This window comes from Nymphaea colorata, chromosome 8 (assembly GCF_008831285.2).
Source record: "Nymphaea colorata isolate Beijing-Zhang1983 chromosome 8, ASM883128v2, whole genome shotgun sequence".
In the NCBI taxonomy this organism is placed as follows: Eukaryota; Viridiplantae; Streptophyta; class Magnoliopsida; order Nymphaeales; family Nymphaeaceae; genus Nymphaea; species Nymphaea colorata.
In genome coordinates this window covers 9,550,853-9,578,297 of record NC_045145.1, presented here as the reverse complement: position 1 = coordinate 9,578,297, position 27,445 = coordinate 9,550,853, and the positions used below count along the sequence as shown (strand labels likewise).

Genomic DNA, 27,445 nt, shown 5'->3' with positions numbered 1-27,445 from the left:
CCCCTAATCGATGAAAACAACTCCACCAAGAAAGACGACCAGTAAGGTTTGGATGAATTACAAAGAATCAGGAAAAGGGGGAGGAAAAGGGCGAAGAAGAGTAGAGATTAAGCCAATCTGTTGGGCATCAAATTCTCCCAAGCATGAGAGGATCTGATACCATGCTACAAGAAGATATTCAATTAACCCTAATCACCCATAATAAGTCATTAGGGTCGACAGAAGAAATTACAAACTCCAAAAACATTAAAACTATTAATAGAGCCCTTAGGACTTATTCTAATTTCCAATAAACCCCTGCCATCAGTAGCTTTCACCATTTTGTTTTTATAAACTAATATTGCATTTTATTGGTTTGCTTTTGTTTCTTTTCACAACTTAAATGTGCCTAGTCCCACCGAGGCTGAAGGCTTGCTCGCTGTGTAAGTTGCTCTACACTTTTGACAACGCACGTCAGTATAACAGAAACATCGTACAGTTAAAATAGAAGAAAAAAACAAAGACTTTCAGAGCAAGCCACAAAGTTGAAGACATAGAATAGTCCATTAGGTCCTTCAAATCACGCAACCAGGACTTGCTGAAAATACCTGTACACATGTACAAGAATTGAACTTCTTAAGAAGAGAAATACCAAGAAAAGAATGAGAATATTAAGGTGACAACAGCTGATACAAAGTAATTACAAATGATGTCTTACAATTAGCAGCTCCTGTGGACAAAATTCAAACGATAAAAACATCTTAAGATACATAATCATTTATTAATCAATACAAAAAGTTTTGACTGGCTGAATACTAGTGTAGGAAGGAAGAAATTTTGTTAAGCACTTGACCAGTCCCAGCTCTCAAATTAACTGGCTTCCACAGGAAAACACCTCAAGATGATAAGCACCAGCAGATTTTTTTAACAGTCAGCAAGAAATGTTCCATCTGCTATCATATTAGAAGGGTCAACATGCAATGCAAGGATATCACATTTTTAAAGCCTCGTGTTTGCTTTATCTTGTCATTTGGGAAAGTTGTTGGATCTACAGAGTAGAGCTTGGATTTAACCCAAGTTTAAGGGCAAGATCTTCCTATTGCCGAAAAATCGTTAACATTTGCCATGTGCACACATTTAGAGAAAGAATGTTCACAATATCCTGTACAGGCCAACTCCATAAATAAAAGGGACTGTGACCAGTAGCTATCAACCAGTGTAGCACAGAGACCTTCAACACTGAAAGCTGTCCAGTATGGCGCTAACTTTCTTCATAACCTCATCGGGACTGGCATGCGAACCTTGAAGGTTGATGACATGATAAGTGAGCCCTCTCCATTGTGAAATCAAGGAAAAATGTGGCCTTCTATAAAGGCTACTCAGCAATTCAAGGATAATCGTTTGTGGCATTGCAGCAATAATGTGAGTGAGACCAGCCCCATGAGCGCCTATAATCAGTGATGCTTCCTGTATTGCATGCACTTGTTCCCTGAAAGGCATGTGTGCAAATAGCCCATTCACAAGACGTACTTTACATTTTGCTCTGGTAGAAGTCCATTCTTTGAGAGCATCAAATACCTCCTGCTCATTGCTTAACCTTGATTCCACCTTCCCACTATGGCGAGGATGTGCCAAATAATCTTCTCTCCTAATAAATAGTATATTAGGGGCAGAAAATAGCTTTGGAATGTTTTCCTTTAAAGGAAGGCCAAATGATGCTCTAAGCATTTCTCCAAACTCTGTAAGCCGTGAAGTTTTTGCAGTATCAGGACTACCCAATAAATCAAGAGCAGGAGCACCATGGCAATTTATGACCTCACTGAGTCCCTTGAACAAAGCAGTCTCATAACCCAAAGGTGATAGAATAGCGTGACTTAAGCACAGAGTACCAGAACCTTTGGCATATTGCACACTTGAATACAGTGCTTCCCAAGCTTCTTCAATGGGTGCCTAATGAGCCAATGACAGAAACCGAAGTCAAACTCAATGAACTAATGTCCCTTTTCAGTTTGTAAGGCCAATAGTGGATACATGAAGGAAAAATCACAAGAAAAAGGTAACCTGTATTCAACATGAGAGTGCAACCAACTAGAAAGATTTTACATGTAATTATTATGTAGGAAAAAAAAGTACAGAAAAATCCACACAAATCAGAGAGCACATGCAGTATGAACATTTTCCCTGCAGTCAAAGCATTGTAGACGAGTAAAATTTGAGCAACATAAAAAACCTGGCGTTGTTCATGGATATTTACATAAAATCAAATGCGTAATATCGTATAGCTCATGGATAGAGATGATATGTGTTGAACAAGAAAAGTTTTATGTTTTAGGAGGTTCCTTGTAATATTAAAGAGTTATAAGATCTCTTTAATATTTTCCTTATTTCCCATTGAGTTATTTTGTAAATCCCTTTTTACCCTAATCTCTTTTATAAGAGAGATAAGGGTTATCGTAATAACAAGTTCTTTTGGTTCAATCTCACGGCAGCTTCTCTCTCTCACTCTCTTCTTCTCCGCTGCAACATGGTATCAGAGCTACGGACTTGACTGGAGACTTGAAGCACAGCCAGCGCGCGGACGTGACGCACACCATCGGCGATCCTCTGTCACCTTTGAGGCTTGATCTCTTCTACTTCCTCTGTTTCTTTCTCCTTCACCTCTCGCCTGTTCTAGTTGCTGTTTTCCAGCAACGGAACAGTGTGGAGGAGTCTATTCACGCTAGGAGAGATGCGTGAATAGACTCCAGCTGTGGATTTTTCAGAAGTGTATATAGTATCGCAGCTGTGTGGAAGTCTGCGCTGATTAATCGCCTATGATTTGATATGTTATATGATCAACGCAGCCAAGTGGAGGACTGCTATCTATGATGTCTATGGCAAGTTTATGTTGATGGTTTTATTTGCTGTCGTTATTCATGACCTGTGAAGGATAAACTGTGGTACAACAGCGTTAGATGCATAAATAGATAAGTCGTTGGTCAGCGCAAACAATACAAACAGTGGGGATTCGTTTTCAATTGTGGGCTTGCTGATAGCAGCATTTTTCTGTCTTCAGATTGCAGTCTTCTTTGTTGTGGTATTGCTGTCAACAGTTGGACAGCAGGTTGATTGTTTCTGCGCATCTAACATTGCTGTGTGAGACGTCTGTCCTTGTTGATTAGTTTCTTTTTCAATAGAAATATATATATATATATATATATATATATATTCTCTCGCTATTGGTGGTTGATCACTTGTGGACAGATTTATGATGGCTAAAAGTAATCAATCTGATTTTTCTCATGAAGTTAAAAGTGGAGGAAATCCATTTTCGTATGGTTCTACTGTAAAGTTAGATGGATCTAACTATGAGATTTGGTCTCGTGTGTTTATGATGTCTGTGATTGGACATCAAAAGGAGCATGTTATAGAAGAAAACGAACCTGTCGAAAAGAGTGGAAAATATAGTTCATGGAAGGGAGATAATAATATTGTCATGTCATGGATCATGAATAGTGTGCAACCCCAAATTGCATCAACTATTGCATACTACACCTCGGCTAAGCAAATGTGGGATTTCTTGAAACAAACTTACTCGAATGACAGGAATATTAGCAAAATATTGCAGGTAGAGGAGGAACTACTTAATCTGCAACAGGGTGACCAAAGTCTTGCTCAGTACTTCGCTTCCCTTAAGTCCATCTCTGAGCGACTTAAAGCATTAAGTCCTCCATGTCCAACATGTTATAAGACCCATGGTGAACAGTCTATGGTTGCGAAATTCCTACAGGGTCTCTCCTCTGAATATGCAGTAGCAAAGGCTCAGATGTTGACTGGAGCAGAAATCCCTGATCTAGCTGAAGCCTACAACAGGCTTAGTCGTCTTGTTGTGACCCTCTCTTCACCTGCCAGTGATATCCATGCCTCTGCCTTAGCAGCTTCAGGAGGACGTGGACGCGGTTTATTCAGGGGAAGAGGCATGGGCCGTGGGTCAGGAGGAGGTCGGGGGAGATTTCAGTGCACTTATTGTGGGAAAATAGGTCATTTGGAAGACAGATGTTGGGATAAACATGGTCGTCCTACTGCAGCGCCATCCTTAGGCAGAAATGTTACATCAAAGCTGAGGAAGAACTCTTTACAGTCTTCTATTGGAGCAGCCCAAGCAGCGTCATCAGTAGTAGATGGGTCTTTATCTTCTTCTCAGCCTGAGACAATGACTGTGAGTATCAATAAGTCAGAGTATGAAGACTTTCTAGCACACAGATCTACTCAGCCATCGGCCTCCACAGTTATGACTGACAGTGCTATGTCTGTTGACACTATCTCACATGATACAGGTACTACTTGGATTATTGATTCAGGGACATCGAGGCACTTTTGTAGTACGCCTTCTATGTTTACTGTGCTACACTCACTACCTCAGATACATCATGTGAGACTTGCAAATGGTAGATTGTCACCCATTATGGGATATGGAGATATCAAGATCTCTCAATCTATGACTATTCCCAATGTGTTATATGCTCCTAAGTTTCCCACAAATTTGCTATCTGTCGAACAATTGGTTAATGATTTACATTGTCGTGTTACGTTTGACTCTGGTTTATGTTCATTTCAAGACTTGCCAACTGGGAAGACGATTGGTGGAGGCTATGAGAAAGGGGGCATCTACTTCCTATCGGATCCCGTGGGTATTGCAGCATCATCGATTACATCGTTGTCCTCCTCGTTCCAGTGGCATCTCAGACTTGGTCATCCATCTGTCTCTAAGCTCTGTCATCTCCTTTCACATCTATCCTTACCAGAGTCGTTCCAGTGTGAAGCTTGTCAACTTGGCAAACACACTCGTAGTAGTTATTCATCGAGTCTTAGTACGTCCAGTTGTGGACTATTTGATCTTCTTCATGTTGATATGTGGGGTCCTAGCAGAGTTGCTAGTAGGTCAAGATTTTGTTATTCTTGTCATCGTAGATGATTATTCTCGAGTCACCTGGGTTTTCCTTTTGAAGGAAAGGTCTGAAGTCGTATGTACTCTCAAAAACCTTATTATTGAAATAAAGACCCAGTTTGGTATTCTTGTTAAAAACATTCGCACTGATAATGCTCTTGAGTTTAAGGCATCTACCAAAATGAAGTTTTACTCAGATAATGGCATTTCTCCTCAGCTTATATGTCCCCATACTTCCCAGCAAAATGGAATAGTTGAGCGAAAACATCGTCAACTTTTAAATGTGGCTCGTTCCCTTATGCTTCATACTAATCTCTCTGCATATTTTTGGGGAGATGCTATTCTTACTGCTTGCTACTTAACCAATCGTTTACCCTCATCCTCCATTGATAACCAGATCCCCATTAAACTTGTGCATCCACAAAGATCCTTGTTTCCAGTGGCTCCCAAAGTATTTGGTTGCACATGCTTTGTTCACATTTTTGGACCCACACGTGACAAATTGAGAGCCCAAGCCATTAAATGCATTTTCATTGGCTACTCCAGAAACCATAAAGGCTACAAATGCTTTGATCCCTTGACCCAAAAAGAGCATATCAGCGCGGATGTCACATTCTTTGAGTCTCAACCTTATTATAGCCTCACTCCTATGTCTACTGAGATGCCACGGTCTCCAGACCCACTACCTATTCCTCCTATTCCTTTGGAATCATTCCCTGTTGAATCTCCTTCGTCTTTTGTGTCCAAGTTTCGTGATCCACCGCTGGTCTACACACGTCGACAGGACCCTTCTCATAATCTTTTGTCAATCGTTTCTCAGGAGGTAAGCACATCTGAAGTGCATAGAACTACTCATTCTGATCCTTGTCAAGACTTGCCTATTGCTCTTCGCAAAGGCAGACGGCAATGTACTTTACATCCTATGTCTCATTTTGTGTCTACTGATGGGGTTGGTAAAAATATGCAACAATTCATTCATGCTTTGGCTGCTCATACAGTTCCTACGTGTCACCAGCAGGCCTTATTAGACACCCAATGGAGACGGGCTATGCAAGATGAGATGGATGCCTTAATGCAGAGGGGCACTTGGGAACTTGTTGATCCTCCTCCTCGATGTGATATTGTTGGCTCAAAGTGGGTATTCACAGTTAAGTATAATTATGATGGTTCTTTGGAACGATACAAAGCTCGATTGGTTGCTAAAGGCTACACGCAGACCTACGGTGTGGATTTCTTTGAGACCTTCTGTCCAGTTGCTCGGTTGGGAACCATTCGTCTTATTATTTCTGTGGTTGTCCACCATGACTGGCACATGTATCAACTGGATGTCAAAAACGTCTTTTTGTATGGTGATCTTGATGAGACTATCTATATGCAACAACCACCGGGATTTGAACGACAGGGAGACTGTGGAAAAGTGTGCAAGCTGAAGAAAGCTATTTATGGACTCAAACAGAGTTCTTGTGCGTGGTTTCACAAGTTTTCCGAGGTAGTCTCACAGTGTGGCTTTGTGAGATCTCCTCTTGGTCATTCCTTGTTTATCAAGAAGGCTTCCCGATGTATAACTGTTCTCGTGGTTTATGTTGATGATATTATCCTGACGAGTGATTCTGATCAAGAAATTTCTGATGCAAAGCTGTTTCTTCAAAAACACTTTGTGACGAAAGATCTGGGTCCTCTACGATACTTCTTGGGAATAGAAGTTGCTCACAATGGGGAGGGTGTTGTTCTCTCTCAACGGAAGTATGTTCTTGATTTATTGCAGGACACAGGGACGCTAAGAGCTAAACCGGCAAATTTACCTATGAATCCACGTATACATCTTCATGATGACCAAACAAAATTAGTGGATTCTAGATCTTACAGATCCCTTATTGGAAAACTTCTCTATGTTACCGTGACAAGACCAGACATTAGTTTTGCAATGGGAAAACTAAGTCAATTTATGGAAAAATCAAAGAAAGTTCATTGGGATGCTGCTTTGATGGTGGTTAAATATCTGAAATCTTCTCCTAGCAAAGGCCTTTTGTTCACAAAAGGCAAGATTCTGGAAGTAGAAGCCTATAGTGATGCTGATTATGCTGGCTCAGAAGAGGACAGAAAATCTACCATAGGATTTTGTGTATTTGTGGGAGGCAGTCTCATATCGTGGAGAAGCAAAAAACAAAGTGTGGTGTCAAGATCTAGTGCAGAATCCGAATACAGAGCTATGGCTCAAACAGCAGCAGAAATGACGTGGGCTAGATCCATACTATCCAGCCTAAGTGTGTCAATCACACTTCCCATGAAGATGTATTGTGACAATCAAGCAGCCACACACATTGCAAACAATCCAGTTTTCCATGAAAGAACTAAACATATTGAGGTGGATTGCCATTACATTCGGGATCTCGTTCAAGCAGGAACCATTGCCACTGTTCATGTTCCTTCAGAAGATCAAGCTGTAGATATCTTTACCAAAGCTCTTCCTATTGGTGATTTCTCTAGATGTTGTGACAAGCTGAGCATGTTTAATATGTATGCTCCAGCTTGAGGGGGAGTGTTGAACAAGAAAACTTTTATGTTTTAGGAGGTTCTTTGTAATATTAAAGAGTTATAAGATCTCTTTAATATTTTCCTTATTTCCCATTGAGTTATTTTGTAAATCCCTTTTTACCCTAATCTCTTTTATAAGAGAGATAAGGGTTATCGTAATAACAAGTTCTTTTGGTTCAATCTCACGGCAGCTTCTCTCTCTCACTCTCTTCTTCTCTGCTGCAACAATATGCAGCAAACAGACACATGATAGATGTACCATGGCAAAATTTGTGGTTCACAAAGACAAGCTCAATACACAGCAAGGGTGCAATATGATCTTCTGACATTAAAGGTGAAGATGCAGGTGTTGTAAGGAATTAAAATTTTGAAAAAAATTCTAAAGACCTAGAACATTGGGGAAAAAACACTTTGAACTCAACAACAGTATCATTAGAATGATATGAGTGCATCAAACAACGGCCAACATGAAGGAGATACTGTTTACTGTTAAAGGTCTGGAGATACTGATGCAATAGCCACAAGGCAGCACTAAAGTAGTGCCGGAGTCCACTATCTGAATCTTCTCTAACCTGACCCAAAGTATACTAGTTCCAGATGCAGCCATGAAAATAAATCATTGGCTTTTCTCTAGATAGTGGGAGTATTCCGATGTTCAGAAAAACAATGTTGGGACTGTCTTGACAAGGCTGGACACAGGTGTTGGTACTGGACACGGCAAACATATTTTGGTATTCTTTTATTTATCAGTATACTTTATGAATATGATATTATAAATAATGAATATATTATTTTTTGCTTAAAACCTGTTAACATATCGTGTATAGGGAACCGGGTCTGGATATAGACCCGGTCCCATGGGCACGGGTATCGAGAGTGGCTCGGTACCCTAGGTGGGTCTTCCTCTTATTTAATCCCACTTATGGTGTAATTGTTGATTAAGTGGAATAACATTTTCTCTCTCCTAGGGTTGCGGTTGTGCCCCTAGGTTAGAGCTTCTCCATGGTTTTTCACCTCTCTTTGAGGTTTTCCACGTATATTGTGTGTTTCTTCTCTTTCTCTCTATCTTGGTTTGTGTTTCTACATGGTATCAGAGCCAACGCGTGAGAGATCGTTGGTGTGCTAGTAGTGTTTCCGCCGTTTTTCCGCTGCCCGCTGGTTGCTTCTCTTGTTCCCGCCGCCGCCACTGCTGTTTCCGCCGCAGCCTTCGTATTCTGCGCCGCCGTCGCCCTCTCCTCCAACCACCGACGTTGCTCACTGCAGCGCCGCCGCCGTCGCCCTCTCCAGTGCCGCCGCCACTGTCGCCCTCTCCAGCGCCGCCTCCGCTGCCTCTTGTTTGTCGTCTCTGGTACTGGGTATTGCTTCTCTTTGGTGATTGTGATGGCCGAAGAGATGTCCCCCAAGATCGATGATGCCCTAGACACGGGCAGCAATACCAAGAGCAAGATCTTGTCTATTCAAGTCACTTCTATCCGGCTGAACAAGGATAACTATCTCTCTTGGTCTGCTGCCCTAGAAATTGGGATAACCAGTCGTGATCGCCTGTCCTACATTACTGGGGAGAAGCCTGCACCTTCTAAAACCGATCCGCGATGGGCTACTTGGGCGTTGGAAGATAGTCAGGTTAAAGTATGGATTATTAGTTTTGTTTCTGCAGATATTCAGCCTTTGATCTTGCGTAAATCGACTGCCTACGACATGTGGACTGTGCTTGCAAAGATGTATGGCCGTAAGAAGAGAGTATTGCGTACGTACCAAATCAAACGTAGCATATACTCTCTTAAACAGGGTGACTTGTCTGTAGCTTCTTTCTTTGCAGGCCTGAAGACTAAATGGGAGGAACTTGACTACCATGTGAATGATGACTGGCACTGTGGTTCTGATCATGCCTTGTACTGGGACAAAGAATGAATGGATGGATCGGACGTTTATTTTCCTTGGAGGCTTACGCGATGAATTTGAATCTATTAGGAGCCAAATTCTCAATTGTGACGAGGTCCCCGGAATTGAAGAGGTGTATGCCCATGTGGAATCTGAGGAACAGCGTCGCCAGGTGATGCATATTGACACCAGTCAGGGGAGTTCTCCATCAGCCTTTGTTAGTCGTGCTTCAGGGATTGGACAGCGTCCTGCTCGACGGTGTAGCCATTGTAACAAATTGGGACATTCTGTTGACTTTTGTTGGGATCTTCATCCTGAGAGGCGGCTTGTTCGGGGTCGTCCTCCTTCTAGCCGTCGGAGTCCTTCTGTGCCTGAGCCTAGTCAGAGTAGTCCTTCAAATGTTGCCAAATCTAAGCTTTCCTCCGATCAACTCAAAGAACTGCAAGCGTATATCAGCCGGCTGTCTACTACTCAGGAGGATGCTTCCACGTCTGAGGGGGCTAAGTTAGCCCAAGCTCTTGTGGCCACTAGTGATCAAGGTAATTCCTCACATGGTGATTGGATTGTTGACAGTGACGCTACGCATCATATGACAGGGGACCCTAAGATGTTCCAAGAATACAAATTGTCTTCTGGGCAGCAACGTGTGTCTATGGCTGATGGTTCTTCTATCTCTGTGGCTGGGAAAGGGAGTTTGTCCTTGTTAAATAAATACTGTCTTCATAATGCCTATGTCACACAGACACGGCAAAATGGGCCACGTACCAGTGTTGACACTCCGACACCTGGATACCGACACTTGGACACGACAGGATACGTTTTGGATCGGGTCTGGGTCAGACCCGATCCGAACCACTTTACTAACCCGACATTCTTTGTTTTGTTTGAGACTTTCTTATGACTTATGAGATTGGTGATGAACAGTGTTTTGTTTGAGAATCTGAGACTTTCTTTCTTATGACTTATGAGATTGTAAGAGTGAATTATTAATTTAATGTTTTATTTTATTTTATTATCCTTTTTAATTTTTTAGAAAATAAAATTCGCCGTGTCTGCGTATTCTAAAATTTTGAAAATTGCCGTGTCCGCGTAACCTTATTGTACCCGTACCCATACCCTTATTGTACCCGTACCCGTGTGACATAGCATAATGCACTTCATGTTCCCAATATTCCTATGAATTTGTTATATGTCAGCAGTATTACCAAAGAACTCAACTGTAATCTGATCTTTTCTGCTGATCGGTGTTTTCTGCAGGACTTGGTGACGGGGCAGAAGATTGGGATTGGTTCAACTATTGATGGGCTCTACAGACTGCCTGTGCAGGTTGCGTCTGCTCTTATTTCAGCCACTAGTGGACAGTTGTCAGGCATGGAAGACAGATCTACTATTATGCGATGGCACAAGCGGCTTGGTCATCTTCCGTTTCCGTTGATTAAGAAGTTGTTTTCTAGTTTGTTTCATTCTGTTTCCATGGACTCCTTCACCTGTGAAGTGTGTCAGTTGGCTAAACATGTTAGGGCTTCGTACCCTATTTCATTCAATAAAACCACTCGTCCATTTGCTTTGGTTCACTCTAATGTTTGGGGTCCTTCGGGAGTACCCACTTGTCGTGGTTTTCATTACTTTATGACCCTTATTAATGATTACTCCCGTTGTACGTTCGTGTACCTGTTGAAAGAACGTAGTGAAGTTCCCGTTATTGTCAAAAACTTTGTGGCTTTTGTTGAGACTCAGTTTCAGACGTCTATCCAAGCTTTTCGCACCGATAATGCTAGAGAGTATGTCTCTCAATCCCTAGATGATTTCTTGAAGAGCAAGGGTATTGTTCATGAAACGTCCTGTAGTTACACACCTCCCCAAAACGGCGTGGTTGAACGGAAGAATCGCCATTTACTTGATGTTACCCAGGCTATTCTGTTCCATCGGAAGGTTCCCAAGCGCTACTGGGGTGATGCACTTCTCACTAGTGCCCACCTTATCAACTGTATGCCTACCCGTGTGTTGCAGGGTCATTCCCCGTACTCTATGCTTTGGCCAACTGAGAATCTCTGGCTTCTTACTCCTCGGGTGTGTCTGTTTGTTCATGACCATAGTCCCACCCTCAATAAACTTGATCCTCGGTCTATCAAGGCTGTCTTCTTGGGGTATTCCTCCACTCAGAAAGGATACAAATGTGTTGATCCTACCACTTCTAAAGTCTATGCTTCCCAGGACGTTACCTTTCATGAACATGAGGCATACTTTCATGTGAATCCTCTTCAAGGGGAGTATCGAGGGAACAGTAGTGAAGAGTATTCCTCAAATCAGTTGATTCAGTTTATGGATTTCTTGGATTACAAGGCTAGTGACAGTGTGGCAGACACAGTCAGAGATGATAGAGACTGTCACATGGACGAGGGCCTTGTTGATAATCAGCCTACAGCCCGTGATCATTTGTTTGGCCAGGTGTACAAAAGGAAGAAGACAGATGTGGTTGAAAATGTTGATGTAACCAATCTCAATCCTGTGAGTTCCCCGGATGACCCAAGTCTAATCAATGAAGAGCTTCCTATAGCCCTGCACAAGGGCACCAGGTCTTGTACTTCTCATCCAATTCAGAGATTTGTCTCTTATGCAAAACTGAGTAAGAATTACAAATGCTTTATAACATCCTTGTCTAAGTCTGTTATTCCCAAGTGTGTGGAAGATGCTAGAGAGGATCCTAAATGGCTACAGGCCATGACAGAGGAGATGGATGCCTTGGCGAAGAATGACACTTGGGAAGTTGTGGATATTCCCAATGGGACTCATTTAGTTGGTTCCAAGTGGGTGTTCAATGTGAAGTACAAACCAGATGGTACTGTGGAAAGGTATAAGGCTCGCCTTCTTGCAAAGAGATTCAGCCAGAAATATGATATTGATTATCTTGAAACCTTTGCCCCTGTTGCCAAACTGAAAACTGTGAGGGTCATCTTAGCACTTGCCGTGCAAAAGAGGTGGAGCATGGATCAACTTGATGTTAAGAATGCATTCTTGAACGGCCATCTAGAAGAAGAGGTCTACATGAGCATGCCTCCTGGATATGTTCAAAGCGGAAAATGTTGTCATATCAAGAAAGCCTTATATGGATTAAAACAGTCTCCTAGAGCATGGTTTGAAAGACTGAGGATAGTGATGAAGACGAATGGATACAAACAGGGAAATGGTGATCACACCCTGTTCATTAAGCAGAGAGATGGCCTGGTGAGTCTTCTTCTTGTGTATGTTGATGATATGATAGTCACAGGTGACGATGAAGAAGAGAAAAGGAAGATGAAGGAGAGGTTAGCTGCCGAATTTGATTTTAAAGATTTGGGTAAACTAAAGTACTTTCTGGGGATAGAGATTGCTCGGTCAGAGACAAGGCTGGTTATGAGATCTTTTAAAGGAGAAGGTAAACTTGGATGTAGGACCTTTCTGACTCCAATGGAGTCTGGTACAAAGATAAGCATCAAAACTGGCAACATCCTCGATGAAAAGGAAAAGGGCGGTTTCAGAGGCTGGTTGTTAAGCTCATTTATCTCACTCTTACCCCCCCCCCCCCCCCGATATTACTTATGCAGTGAATGTGTTGAGTCAGTTTATGCATGCTCATACTGATTGTCACTGGAAGAGTGCAGAAAGAGTGCTGGGGTACCTAAAGAATAACCCAGGGAAAGGATTGTTATATACTCAGCAAGACCAACTCAATATTGAAGGATACTCTGACGCAGATTGGGCAGGGTGCACTGATACTAGAAGGTCTACCACAGGGTACTGCATCCTTTTGGGGGGCAACTTAGTTGTATGGAGAAGTAAAAGGCAGGAAGTTTGCTCTAGATCCAGTGCTGAGGCTGAATACAGGGCTGTTGCCATGGGGGTTAGAGAAATGTTATGGTTAAAGATTCTCCTAGCAGATATTGGTGTTGAAACGGAAGAGAAGATGAAGATGTACTGCGACAACAAGTCTGCAATTAACCTTGCGAATAATCCTGTTCTGCATGACAGAACTAAACATGTGGAGATTGATCGCCACTTCATATGGGAATGCATAGATTCAAAGGAGTGGATCCTACCTTATATGAAGTCTGAAGATCAAATTGCAGATGTTCTAACCAAAGCCTTATGTACATCTCAATTCGAGAAAAATGTGAGCAAGCTTGGCATGTTTGACATGTATGCCAAGCTTGAGGGGGAGTGTTATCATATCGTGTATAGGGAACCAGGTCTAGATATAGACCCGGTCCCATGGGCACGGGTACCGAGAGTGGCTCGATACCCTAGGCGGGTCTCCCTCTTATTTAATCCCACTTATGGTGTAATTGTTGATTAAGTGGAATAACATTTTCTCTCTCCTAGGGTTGCGGTTGTGCCCCTAGGTTAGAGCTTCTCCGTGGTTTTTCACCTCTCTTTGAGGTTTTCCACGTATATTGTGTGTTTCTTCTCTTTCTCTTTATCTTGGTTTGTGTTTCTACAAAACCATATTGCTGTCATATTGTACACATATAGCTAGCATATCTGTGCGCACGTCAGTTTGAAATTGCTTAGCACCTATAACCAGACCAATGAGACAGCTGATGCAGTTCCCCTGGTTTAGAATGAAATGCAAAGTTAAACAGGGCATATGTATGAAAACGATATGTGAGCTATGTCACATGAGTGCAGGGTGCGAGTGCGTGTGCGGGTGCGGATGCCGGAGCAGCACATCCCAAAAGATTTAGGTGCGGTGTTGCGGCGAGGGTATTTTATAATTATTATTATTATTATTAATTTATTATATGTATATAACAGAATAAGAATGTATATATTATTATTACAATTTAGTTATTAATGTATATAACATACTTGCATAATTGTATTGCATAGGAAAATATATAATATATTATATTATCAAAACAACATATATTATATATAATATATTATATATAGTAATTTAGTAATATGACATACTAACAGTCTAACATAAAACATAAAAAATTGATAGAATCATAGAAACAAAAATTGAAAATTTGAAATTAAAACTTTAAAAGAACAACACTAACCACAGCTGGTCGGCTGCATAATGCATATATAAAAAAGATTATATTATATATTATAAGTTTATAACATGACAATATATCACCATATCAGTTGCAAAGTATATATGCATAGCTGCATATGTACAGGACTGACAATATATAGTTTTTAGTTGAACTTTGAAACTTTTATAGTAGACTCAAGAACAACTGAACAAGCATCTGAAATAAAATGCTTAAATGTATACAACAATAATACCAAACAATGGGACACATTTAGACCGGATGCGGGTTGACCGCACCCGACTCGAGTTTGACGCAAGCCGGGTGCATATCAGAAATGGACAAATATAGTCTGGTGTGGCTGACCGCATCCGACTCGCGTTGACTGGGCTCGGGAGCAAGTCGAAGCCGCACCCATGTCTGGTGCGCACCCGACTCGATGCGACAGTAAAATAGAAGAGTCCGTGTGACTTAGGATGTGAGTGCAAAAAAAAAAAAAGATGACATGATTAACCTTAGAAGGAGGAGGAAGGTTACAGTAAAATTTGAGGAAAAAGACTGGTAAACCACTCACAATCTCATTGAGAGGCAGGAGCTTGAGGGCCATGACTAGAGGAAAATGATGCTACAGGCTTTTTTGTTGTCCCCATAACTTCAGAAAAATTGAATAGAGCTAGATTGATTTGAATGATACCCGATAAATGACATAAAATGCCAGGAATAGTTACCTCAAGGATATGATCCTTCTTTACTGTGATAAGAATCATGAAGACAAAAACTTCCTGCACCTATTGAAAGATCTAAAGCCCAAACTGTCTGATTCAAGCAAGAAAGAGCAAACCATGTACCTAAACCAGAAACAGGTCAACACGGAGGAGGATGACAGAACCAAAGAAGAACATACTAGAAAAAGCTCAAAGGACTTTGGTTCAAAAAACAGAACTAGGAGTATCACATTGTGTAAAAAAGTAACGAGAAATTTTAAGATGATAAACAGCAGAATTGCAATTATCAGGATCCTAGAGAATGCTGGTATGCGTTTTCTAAGCCTATAGCATCTTTGACAGGTAAAAATATGATAACACATGCACGTAGAGTATCTCTTTAGGTGGAGGATAGTCAAGGCATTTGGTAGCCATGAGGAGCATTTCCAATGCATTTTCAATTGGATGGCCATTTGAAGATTATGTCACAGGGGCCTACAGCTTCATTAAACTAGAGTTGAAGAACTAAGAAAAAAGTCCAGTCCCATTTTAAATAATGGAACTTTATTCTGGTCAAGCATTTAATTACAATATTTACAGTGAATGGGTTCATTAAAGTAAACTCTATAATAGTTGACCAAGGGAATAATATCAACAAACTTCTCAAATCAAAGTAGCACTTCAATACAACCACTTGTTTGGAGAGTTCCGTTTGAAGACCACTAGTCAATCACATTATTCACAAGAAGGATAGGCAAAAAGTGATCAGTGGAACTGGTGCATGGTTTGTGAAGTAATGAAGAGCGAACAGAACATAGCTTGGTTATCTATGGAACACTAAAGCAACCTAAATCACGTGGGTACTTCAGTAAGATCCACATACCATGTCGTCATACTCGTACCCAAAGTGGGTACTTGGACACGCTTGGGCACTTTTTATATCGAAACCGATCCAAACTGCTTAATTTTACTTTCTTTAGTTTTTTCCAACTCAGTATGAGTACATATATTCTGTCATACCCCATACCCATATTTCCTAAAGTTGCTCTGTTTGCACCTGTATCTCTATACTCATATTCGAACCATACCCATAGCCATATAACTTAGGAAGCAACTTACTAACCAGACAATTCAAGTCAGTTTTATATGTCAAGGCAATTGCTTAGCTGTGGCACACTAAAGCAACTTACTAACCACACAATTCAAGCAAGCCACATATGACAACGTGATTGCTTCGACCACCACAAAAGGGGTACAGACAGCATTCGCTAAGGAGGGAACTAAGGTTAGTATATTTATATGAGGTAAAGTGCAGCTAAAGAAAATGAGAAATTAGCTACAACATGAATACAGTAAAAAAGCCACATATGAGTCTATGACAACGTGATTGCTTCGACCACCACAAAAGGGGTACAGACAGCATTCACTAAGGAGGGAACTAAGGTTAGTATATTTATATGAGGTAAAATGCTGCTAAAGAAAATGAGAAATTAGCTAGAACATGAATACAGTAAAAAAGGAGACACACTCAACTTATCAACCTTGGATCCCAGAGAAAGGTGAGGCTTTTCCAAACAAAGTTGTTTATACATCAATATAATCAAAAGTGTTCCCATGAGGAAAGATTGAGATAGGTGGAAGGACAAAAAATTGAGGCCCAGATCACGAGAAATCAAAACACCTGAAAGCTTAAAATGGTCCTCAACTCTCTAGTGATATTAAATGAACTCTCAAGGCTAAGAGTTCCAAAAATAAGTGGCAATTAAAATGAAAGTAAGGGAATGAAGTACTTGGGATTAGCGGGAGAACCATCAACCATGTTCACTCCAATTTATTAAGGTTCATGGCATTGGCATTTTCTTGAAAGAATGGGCCACATGAATTATATATATATATATATATATATAATATGATTCAATAGTGAATCAAATATGAGGCAATATAAGCAGCATCATTCATGCCTTAGTGACAAGGTCTTTCCGAAAGTGTTTCCTGAAGATTGAGTAAGGCACTCAGAAGTTCTAGCAATGAAAAAAAGAGAGATAGAAAAACACTGAAATAATAAGTTTTTCTAGTATTTTCCTGGAAAAATTTATTAGGAAAAAATTATAGAAGTTTCTGAAGTATAAGAAACAATAAAAATCGAAAGCATATGCTTAAGACATAAAAATATCATTCATTTCAAATACTTGCAAGACTATTCTTACACTGTCAATGTAATATTTGGATCATTCTCACAAATATTATTCTTGGGTTTTTAACACTCAGGTTTTTTCAGGTATTTTTTTTTGGAAAAGTCGTTTTTCTCAGGAAAATTTTGGGAAAATGAAAAAAAATCTAAATATTAGTTAAAAACAAAAAAAGTAAAAAGAGAAAATGATAACAAATAATTTCTGTTAAGTTTAAAATTTTAAACATGAATATGTAATCCTTTTAATGTAAAATAAAAAAAAACATAAAAAAGCCACGACAAATTTATTTTTCTTTTTCTACCATTTTTTTTAATTTCTTTTGTTTTTCTCATTTTTTCACGAATACCACAATACCGGTGATTGTGACAATGATGGGATATATATTTCTCGAGGACACTTTCAATGTACCATGACAAATTTTTTGATATTATCATCTGGATCTAAAACGTCATTAGTGGAATTTTTTCAGATCTTTGAGATGTCAGAGACTACTAGAGTGGTTTTTTCCTTTCTTCAGCTTGAAAGTACAGTTCACAGAACCAAGAAACAGGTTAGAGGGCTGACATGTAAATGAAGGTCAGTTCTTCCAAACAGCTCAATTCAGAGGATGTTTTAGTTAGAAGCTTTACTGTTTATAAATTTATAAATTATAATGATAAAAACCAGTAAATAGCCATAAAAATAAGCACGTGAGGGGAAAGGAATCACATGTTCAAGTATTTCACTGCCCTTCATCAGTCTTTCTCTTGCTTCTTTGGGTAGAGGATCAACATAAACGTCTTATTGCTGGGTGCTCATGAAGCATCAGCCAGATGCAAAGTTTAAGTCTTACCAGTACATGGGAATTACATACATAGAGAGAATCCTCCATTAACTAACCAATTAATGCACTATGATAGCATTAGTGGACTCAATAACTTCTAGCATGTTATTTAGAGAGATATGACTCACAAAGAAGCATTTTCTAGATCACCTGGACAAAGCTTAGAAGAAATAAGACCACCTGGAGATGTAACAGACATGAGCTCAAAGTTGTCCAAAATACCTAACAAGACATATTACACTTTGGATAGGCATGTGCAGGCCCTTCAAATTCATCTCCATATACGAAAGAAGCTGTAAAGATGAAAATTACGGAAAAAAAAAAATTATGCAACTTATATAAATGGATAGATGATTGGAAAGTTCTTAGAAATGTAATGGTTTTCCATAAAACATCACGGGAAAGAAGAAATCTGCTGCAAGATGTAGAGGGACAGGTCATGGTTAATAGGTGCAAGCCATGTTGTTAAGGCCTAGCGGAGGCCTGCCCTAGGCGTGGACTACACGTTAGTTCACACCTGTCGCCTAAGTCCACCACTTACGTGACGGATATATGTTGGCACCTAAGCTCACGCCTAGGTGCCAACACGCCCAGTCTATGGGAAAGTGAAAAGTCATCTGTCCTTTCAATTAAAGTTTGTTAATTGAGTAGATATTGTTATGTACTTTTATTTTGTATTGACCACGTATTTTTATGTATTGTTATGTTGATTATGTTGTTATATGTGTACTGTTATATGTATATACTGTTAGTTACTTAATTTGTTATATAGTATTGTGATACCTCATACCTGTTATATGTATAATATGGTTAGGTTACGTACTTATATCACATAGTTATATGCATTGCCACATATATCGTGTACGGGTATTATATTGCGAGGAATTTCTCAGGTATAATACAGTAAAGTTGTATATCTCAGGAATATCTTGGAAAAATCTCGGCAAAGTTTAAAAAATTTAAAACATTTAATAAATCCTAAAAATTATAAAAAAATAAAAATTAATAAAAAATATGAAAAAACGTGAAAAAATGCATATAATACACGTTTTTTTCACGGTTTTTATTTTCTGGCTTTTTTTAAAAAAGAGGAGTCTAATTGCCGTTTTATACGGGTGACTTATTTCTCGAGTATTATACGTGTTTTTTTTTAATAATACACGTTTTATGTGACAATACAGTTATATGTATTGTTAATTTGTTATACCTGTTATAAACTTATATGCATATACTATTATGTTAAATTGTATTGTAATACAATTTGTTACCCCGACTATATGTATTGTAATATGTGTTATATGCATATCCTGTTATGTACAATCTGTTATACCTCTTATATAGTATTGCATCAAGCCATCACCCTATTATATGTAATATATACTATTAGTCTGTTATATAATATGTACTATTGTGATACCTGTTATATGTATATACTGTTAGCCTATTATATAACATGTACTGTTCTGATACCTGTTATATGTATATATTATTATGGTTATGTTAGTGTTGTACGTATTGTACGATACGGCCCTGTATCGTACGATACGTACCGTATCGTTTTTAAATAACGGTACGATACACCCCCCGTATCGTAAATAGGGGTGTATTGTTCCCATATCGTACGATACGGTGCGATATACCCTGTATCGTACGATACGGGCTGATTTCGCAAAAGGGGGCCCGAGACCTACTTATTCGGCTTCTTTTTGAAAAAAAAGCCTCTGTTCTTCATTTCTCAAGCTCGAATACTGTCGTCAGGGAGGGCGATCGTCCATTTTCACCATAAAAAAGTTGATTTTCACCTTGAAATCGAAGATTAAGGGGTTGATTTGTGCGTGAGTGGTTGATTTTCGTTGGGGGGAAAGGGGTTTTCTTTATTTCTTCTTCGTAAGGTATAAAATCTCATGTTTTTACCATGTATTCATAATTTTTTACCGTATAATCATAGATTGATAGATTTTGAGTGTTTTTCATTAAGTTTACCATAGGATTTCGTTTTTTTTTTTTTTTGAAGATATGGATCCCACATGGCAATGGTGCGAAAGGGTGAAGGAGAATAACCGCTTGAAACTCAAATGTAGCTTCTGTGGGAATACATTTTCAGGAGGGATTAGTAGAATGAAACACCATTAGGCAGGGACCTCCAAAGATGCATCTCCTTGTATTGGAGGACCAAACAAAACTTTGCCTCCATATGTGTGTCAGCACTGTTTAGATATGCTTCATGTTTTACATCAAAAGAGGATACAGAAAGAAATTGAAGAGGCAGATGTAGACTATAATGAGCCTTTGGAAGATGAAGAAGAAGAGGAAGAAACTTATGAATGTGATGATGAAGATGATACCATTCTAAGAACAGATTTGGAGACCTCAAGAGGTAGAGATCGTAAAGGAAAAGAGATCATGTATGAAGAAGGTCGATCTGGCGTAACGGGAAGGAAGAGAAAAGGCACAGCAGATAGGGCCAAGCGTGATATGCAACCACCTAGTGGTAGAGTTCCTACTGGTAGGTCTAGTGTTGGCTCTATTAAGAGCCTTTTCCCTTCATATACTAGCTCAGGTGGTCAGCCACAGATTCGTGTTGCTATGACATCTAAAGATATGCTATATCAAGCACAAAAGATGGTAGGAAAATGGTTTTATGATGCATGTATTCCATTTAATGCAGCTAATTCTTTTCAATTCCAAGTCAAGGCAGATGCAATTGCTTCTATAGGCCCCGGATTCAAAATGCCATCATATCATCAATTGAGGGGTAAAATTCTTCAAGATACAGTGAAAGAAGTGTCTGAACATTGCGATCAATTGAAATTATCTTAGAAGGAAACAGGTTGCTTCATTATGTCAGATGGATGGACTGATACAAGGTCAAGAACACTTGTAAATTTTCTTGTTTATTGCCCTAAAGGTACAATATTCTTGAAATCTCTTGACTTGTCTGATGTTCCTAAGACTGCTGAGATTTTGTTTAATGTTTTTGATAATATCGTACAAGAAGTTAGACCTGCAAACATTGTACAGTTTATTACAGATAATGCTGCAAATTATAAAGATGCAGGAGATTTGTTATTTCAAAAGTATGGAACATTCTTTTGGAGTCCATGTGTCACTCATTGTGTTAATCTTATGCTTCAAGATCTTAATGAGATGCATGATATGAAATCAGCCATTGACCAATGTCAAGAGGTAACAAAATTTATCTATAATCATGCATATGTATTGAGTTTGATGAGAAAGTTTACAAAAGGCTGCACAAACTAGATTTGCCACAAACGTATTGACTGTGCAGAGTGTGGTGAAACAAAGAACTCCTTTGAGGCAGATGTTCGCTAGTGAAGAATCGGCTGCATATCCACATGCTCATAAAAGAAATGCTTCTTCAGTTGTGGATATCATATTTAATAACAAATTTTGGGAATCATGTGTGAAGCTATTAAAAGTTTGTGTTCCGTTAGTGAAAGTCCTCAGGTTAGCTGACAGTGAGGATAGGCCTTCCATAAGGTACTTATATGAGACCATGGATAAAGTAAAAGAGGCAATTCGAGACAACTTAAAAGAAAACAAAAAGTTATATATGCCCATATGGAAGATGATAGATAAAAGGTGGACTGGACAGCTTCATCAACCTCTTCATGCAGCAGCTTACTATCTAAATCCTGCAATTAGATTTTCTCCTACATTTAAGAAGGACAGAGAAGTTTTAAGTGATTTGTTGGATTGTATTAACGTGTTAGTGGTAGATTCTAGAGAACAAGATGCCGTCAGCAATGAGTTAGATCTATATGATACTTGTTATCGGGCATGAGACAACCTGTTGCCGTTCGAGCCAAGACAACCATGCGTCCAGGTAAATACATAGAAATGTTTAATTTACTTTGCATTTGTTACATTTGATTCTTTTAGAACTTTCACATTGATTTGTTATATCGTTATATTTTTTTTTAGATTTGTGGTGGAATAGGCATGGGTTTGATTGTCCAAACCTAGCACGTTTTGCAATCAAAGTCCTCAGTCAGACATGCAGTGCTAGTGGATGCGAAAGAAACTGGAGTGTGTTCCAACATATCCATAGCAAAAAGAGGAATAGGCTCGAGCATAAAAGGTTGAATGACCTTGTCTTTGTTTGATATAATATGAGGTTGAAACAAAGGTAATATAGCTTAATGTTTACATTTTTTGTACAATATATTTATATGAAATTATATATTAACAAGTTTTCTCTTATGTAACGTAGAGAATTACAAAAAACATCAGCAAGGAAACACACATCTCAGTTCGATCCTATCAGCTTGGAAAACTTTGACATCTAGAGCCATGGATTGAAGAACCGGCTACAATATTTGATGATGAAGATCTTGAATGCTTCAACCTTGAAGCTGAAGCAACAAAAGGCTTTGTTGATGAAGGAGAGTCTGCTAGTGCTATTGCTGGTGCTGAATATGTTGGTGAGGATCTTCCAATTCTTGACGATGAAGATGAAGAAGAAGATGAAGATGATGAAGATTATGAATGATGAATCATTATATGTATCGAACCACTTAAGAGTTATCTATGGTTGTTGAACACTTGAATGTTGTATGACTTTATCACTTTATGACTTATGCTTTGTTGATTGAAATTGAATGATATTGTTATGAATTTTGATGTCTATGAAGTATGAATGATAAACCGTGAACGCGTAAGTTTATAGCATTTAGCAATAATAAGTTTATCATTATCTAAAACATGTTTTCTATGAAGAATTTATTAATTTTAATTTTTTCTGATTTTTTTAATAAATTTTTCGATTTTTTTATTTTTTCTGATTTATTATTATTATTTTAAAAAAAATTACGATACGGTTACGATACGGCGTATCTTAAAGCCCGACCGATACGCGTTTTACAACATTGGGTTATGTACTTATATGTATTGTTATTGTTGTGTATTTATATGTATATCGTTAATCTTTTTCATTATATTATGTCGTTTTTTAAGTACAGATGTATTAAAGCATTCTTCTAGAGATTAGATTTACTTTTTTCTTGTTTCTGGTATTAGATTACACTTAATGAGTAATGTTAAATTTCTTCTATTGATTTTGTATATTCAATGAAATCAACAATTAATTTTTTTTTTTTTTTGCTTAAGTTGATTATAATTGTTATATTACTATCGACATTTCAAATATTAGTAATAGTTAATCAAAATAACTTGACATATTAACATAACTAAAAAAAAAAATTGGTTGCTTTTTTCGCCTAGGCACTAGGTGCTGCCTGGCACCCAGGCAGCACCTGGACGCCTTGACAACATAGGGTGGAAGGTTGAAAGTTTGACCCATATGGCTACTGGTTAAGCAGGTTCTGATTTTGGGGGCAGGGGTAAGGAGCCACATGGCTTTATGCACCTGGGAAAATGATGATGTCTCTTAAACTAGATTCTGGTTTCTGTGTATAAAATTAAAGAAAAAAGAAAATTAAAGTTAGAATTAAAAAAAAATGACACTTATTTAAATGGTTGAATGGTTGGCAAATTCGATGGGAGTAGAATGGTTACAAATACTTATCATACTGTCAAACGGGTAAGGCCAAACTAGAAATTTCCACAAACGAGGTTTCTCAAAGGAACGGTTAAACCACATACCTTCTTTATAAACAGGGGAAACCTAGTTGAGCGACTGCAAATTTCATGAATTTAGCCTCAGCATGTTCAAATGTTCCATAAAAAGTAGATGAAGCTTGTGAACATACTTCACTCGGCTGGTGGTAACTCACTTCAAAGCTGCAAGATTAAGACCTGCACAAGTTCACATAAACTTCCACCAATCTATGCTCCACTCTTGCAAGGCTGTAAAATCTGGGTGTCTAAGCCAGGTAATCTTTTGTCATAGAAGATAGAAGAGAAGGGAACAACTGCCGTAATGAGAACAGACCCATAGCTGAACCACCTAAGGAGTTCTCTATTTTTGCATTTCACTTCAAATACAACCAAAGTTATATACATCTGCGGGTGTGTGTGTGTAAGGTTTCGGTATTTCACTTCAAAATAACCAGGGCTATATGCATATATATGAAAAACCTTTACTGAAGTAAAAAACCTATTACATTATCTAAGGCCAGAACTTTTAATAATGAACCAGTACAAAACCCTCCTGATCTCTTCCCACATAAGCGTGTAGCCATCGTTAAATATTGTTTCTGACCTGATTTGACGGATCTTTTTTGTACATCTTCAAGATTTACTTCAAGCATTTTCAATAGTGTCAAACGCAATGGGCAGTGTAGTGGCACCTTTTTTCAATAACAAGTGAATTTATGTGGTTGAGGAGGATCAACTGTGACGAATTCAGCAAAACGAAATCATTCTAGAAATTAGAGGACGATTTCCATCCAAGAACAAGAAACTGAATGTGCAAAAGCTAATGAGAATCAATTTACCATTCTAAGAGATCATCGCAGGAGCCCTACCTTGCAATGGCCATCCAGAAATATCAGACGCGGTCGAGCAGGCAGACCAGTGACTCGTGAGGCGACATACGAGCTATACCAATCAGTAACCGTGTGGAAGAGATTAGCATACTCGAATCGAGTAACAAGCAACACCGGATCATCTATCCACTGCAGCCGCATGATTACAAAGATTTTGCATCAAATAGGATGATAAAGCAGTAGACGGAGGGGCCGGAAAACCACCTGGAAAGCGGAAAAAAACAAAACGGAAACCTTTACCTGAGAACACTCAAGTATCTCCGGCGGAACCGAGCGGATAGAGCCGATCAAATTGCGCATGGTGTGATGATGCACAGCGCCAACAGGCACAAATCGATCGAGATCCACCTCGTCAACGATCCTCCTCTCCTCGCCCTCCGCCTCTATGACGAAAGCCCCTTCTTCATAGACAGGGAGCTCCTCCTCGTCTCTCCGGCCGATCACCGAATTCAGATCCTCGCCGCCCCTCGACATCCGGATCCGATCGGGATCCATTCTGATCCTCCCTCCCTCGCACACAGAACTCCGGAGGGTGTCGCTGTAGAAGCAGCGGAACCACCCACCTGCACCATTACTACCGGCCCCGCCAGCAAGGAAGTCCACGCGGTGGCCGAAGCCATGGCCGAAGTAGGCCTCGCAGGATCCCACAGTGAGATTAGGGTCGAACGACCACGGAGTGAAGGAGGGAAGTGGAGGCCATGCCTTCAAGGAAGACGGCGGCCGCTCGTCCTCCGATTTGCCGGCCGAGTCAGTAACAGTTGGAGGGGTTTCGGTTGAGGAGAAGAGGAGAGTGTGAGAGTGGAAGAGGTTAAAGGAAATGGAAAGGCATATCAAGGCGCAGAAGCAGAAGATGAGGGCAGCGTGCTTTCGGACACCGCTACCGCCAACACCACCACCGGCAGCTCTTCTGCTCATGATGACTTACCTTTTCTGCCGGAGCTTCTTCCGGCCTGGTCTTGATTTAAGACGTTGCCTGCCTGGGAAAGTCTCCCTCGAGGGGACCGTCAGCCGCCTGAGCCAAAGCAGCTGGACAAAGCGAGGAACCCATCTGTCGAGTCAACCAACAGTGCCGGATAAACGTCGAGGTTTCTTGTCGTTGACCATGGTGTGATTCGGACCATGATAGAGAAAGAAATCCTTTCATAGGTACTAGGTTCAACCATTTCTGCCCACGACTTTTAATAAGAATAATCCGCTGATTCTTAAGAATAATCCGCTGATTTCTCAAAAATTGTACAAGTCATTCTATTGATAGACTTTGATTTGAAGTTCATTTTGAACTTAATTGAAAATTTAGGAGAATGCTTTTGAATTCCAGCAAAATTTAATTGAAAATTGAAGACTGATCAAAATTCTTTTGAATTGCGACCATCGATGTGATCCGAAAATTTAATTTGATTTGAAAATTGAAAATTGGATTTGAAATGGCGAATTTGTTTTGTAAATACTTGAACTTGAAGCTTTAGTTCATTCATATGAACTTGAAATCAAATTATGGTCTTGGATAAAAAATTTGAACTTACAAATTCAAAAATGAACTTGACTTGAATGGCTTCAAAAATGGATTGAATGATCTGATTTTAAAATCTCTTTTGATAAAATCGGTCTATTGAAATCAAAAGTAGGAGTCTTGAGTTAAAATTGTATCGGGTACTCTTTTAGATAAAATTATGAATTTTCCAAGTTCATAAGCGAAGCTTAATGTTGGCAAAATAGGAATTCCATGATTTTGTCTTGGAAAATGTGGCAAAATCTTAGTTTCAAATGGCTATTTTCACTCTCTTTGCTTATGTCCATGCATGAGACAGATGAAATAAAAAATAAATAACGAAAGAAAGGAAGAAAGTAGTAAATAAGCAAGCAATGAGCGACATTTTAAATCTCTCTCTCCTATTTGGGTTCTAAGTCACTGTGGAATTCACACACGGTTTCAGTTTAGAAATTTGGTTCAAGAGGATAGTCAGCTGACATGGGATGGCCTTATGCCATTTGGAAACATTTTATATAAGTATTTCATAAAAAACTGAGAGATGCATGCACGTAATGCACATTATCTCAAGCTTAGGAAAATCAATAGTAGGTGAACATCTTCAGTCTTGAAGCTCAAGTTATCTTCCTAAAACCAAAAAACCTAAACAAGAGCCTAAGAGAAGGGCCCAATAAAGACCTAAAAGTAGTTTAACATTGGAAGGTCAAGCACTTCATCTATTCCATACACCCAAGCAATCAATTGGAAATTGAAAACAAATTAAGCAAGCAGTAATGCATATCCTATGACTCTTAATTATATGAATTGTCTTTAAAAATTAGTTTTGGTACCTGTTTGCATCTTCAAAATTTATTTTGGTCTTTGTAGTGCTTGAGAAAAATAAGGTTTCATTTTGAAATGAGAGAGAAAATGACCCGCCCTTGGTACAAGGTCCATCCATTCCCAATGTCTTTATTAAGGGTAAACCGACCAAAAACTAGCCTCTTACTTTGCACTTTTTTATATTTGAAATGTTATCCTAAATCCTATGTGCATGTGTGCTCAAGTCTAAATAAATTTCTAGAAAAATATTACGACAAATTTTGAAATGATTAAAATATGATTTGGTTAAAAAAGTAGTGTCATTAAGTCTAGAACTATGGTCTTAAAGGTTAATGAACCCTTAATACTTAGTAACTTTAGAAACTTGAAATTGAATTGTTGGAATAATAAAATAGTACAGAAAACAAATTGTTTAAAATGGACACTTGTAAGATCATTTGAGTTTTTTAAATATTGTCGCTAGAACCCAACTAAAAGATAACTTATATTTGGAGATAGTTTTGAAAATTAAAGTCTTCAACTTGGTTGAGGAAATATAATTAGAAACATACTTGTAAATTACTTATTTTACAAAACATGACTTCAACTTGTCATGTTTTGCAAAA

The 27,445-nt window shown here is 39.0% G+C and overlaps 1 protein-coding gene across 1 annotated transcript; it reads right to left on the bottom strand.

Annotated features, from left to right (window-relative positions):
- Nucleotides 1-628: 628 nt before the first annotated feature.
- On the bottom strand, nt 629-25,560 carry LOC116258686 (beta-1,2-xylosyltransferase RCN11). The gene is made up of 3 exons (XM_031635988.2): nt 24,770-25,560; nt 24,509-24,658; nt 629-1,929 (listed from the first exon to the last, which is right to left on the bottom strand). Exons 1-3 carry the CDS (start codon nt 25,442-25,444, stop codon nt 1,213-1,215), a joined length of 1,542 nt encoding a protein of 513 aa, XP_031491848.1. The 5' UTR covers nt 25,445-25,560; the 3' UTR covers nt 629-1,212.
- Nucleotides 25,561-27,445: the final 1,885 nt, after the last annotated feature.

Bases quoted from the DNA above. Each gene is read 5' to 3' on its own strand.
- LOC116258686 (XM_031635988.2), bottom strand. From the start codon at position 25,444: ATGAGCAGAAGAGCTGCCGGTGGTGGTGTTGGCGGTAGCGGTGTCCGA. The intron at 24,659-24,769 runs GTAAAGGTTTCC...ATGCGGCTGCAG, and splicing joins AGATACTTGAGTGTTCTCAG to TGGATAGATGATCCGGTGTT. The intron at 1,930-24,508 runs GTAGGGCTCCTG...TTGGCTCATTAG, and splicing joins TTCTGGATGGCCATTGCAAG to GCACCCATTGAAGAAGCTTG.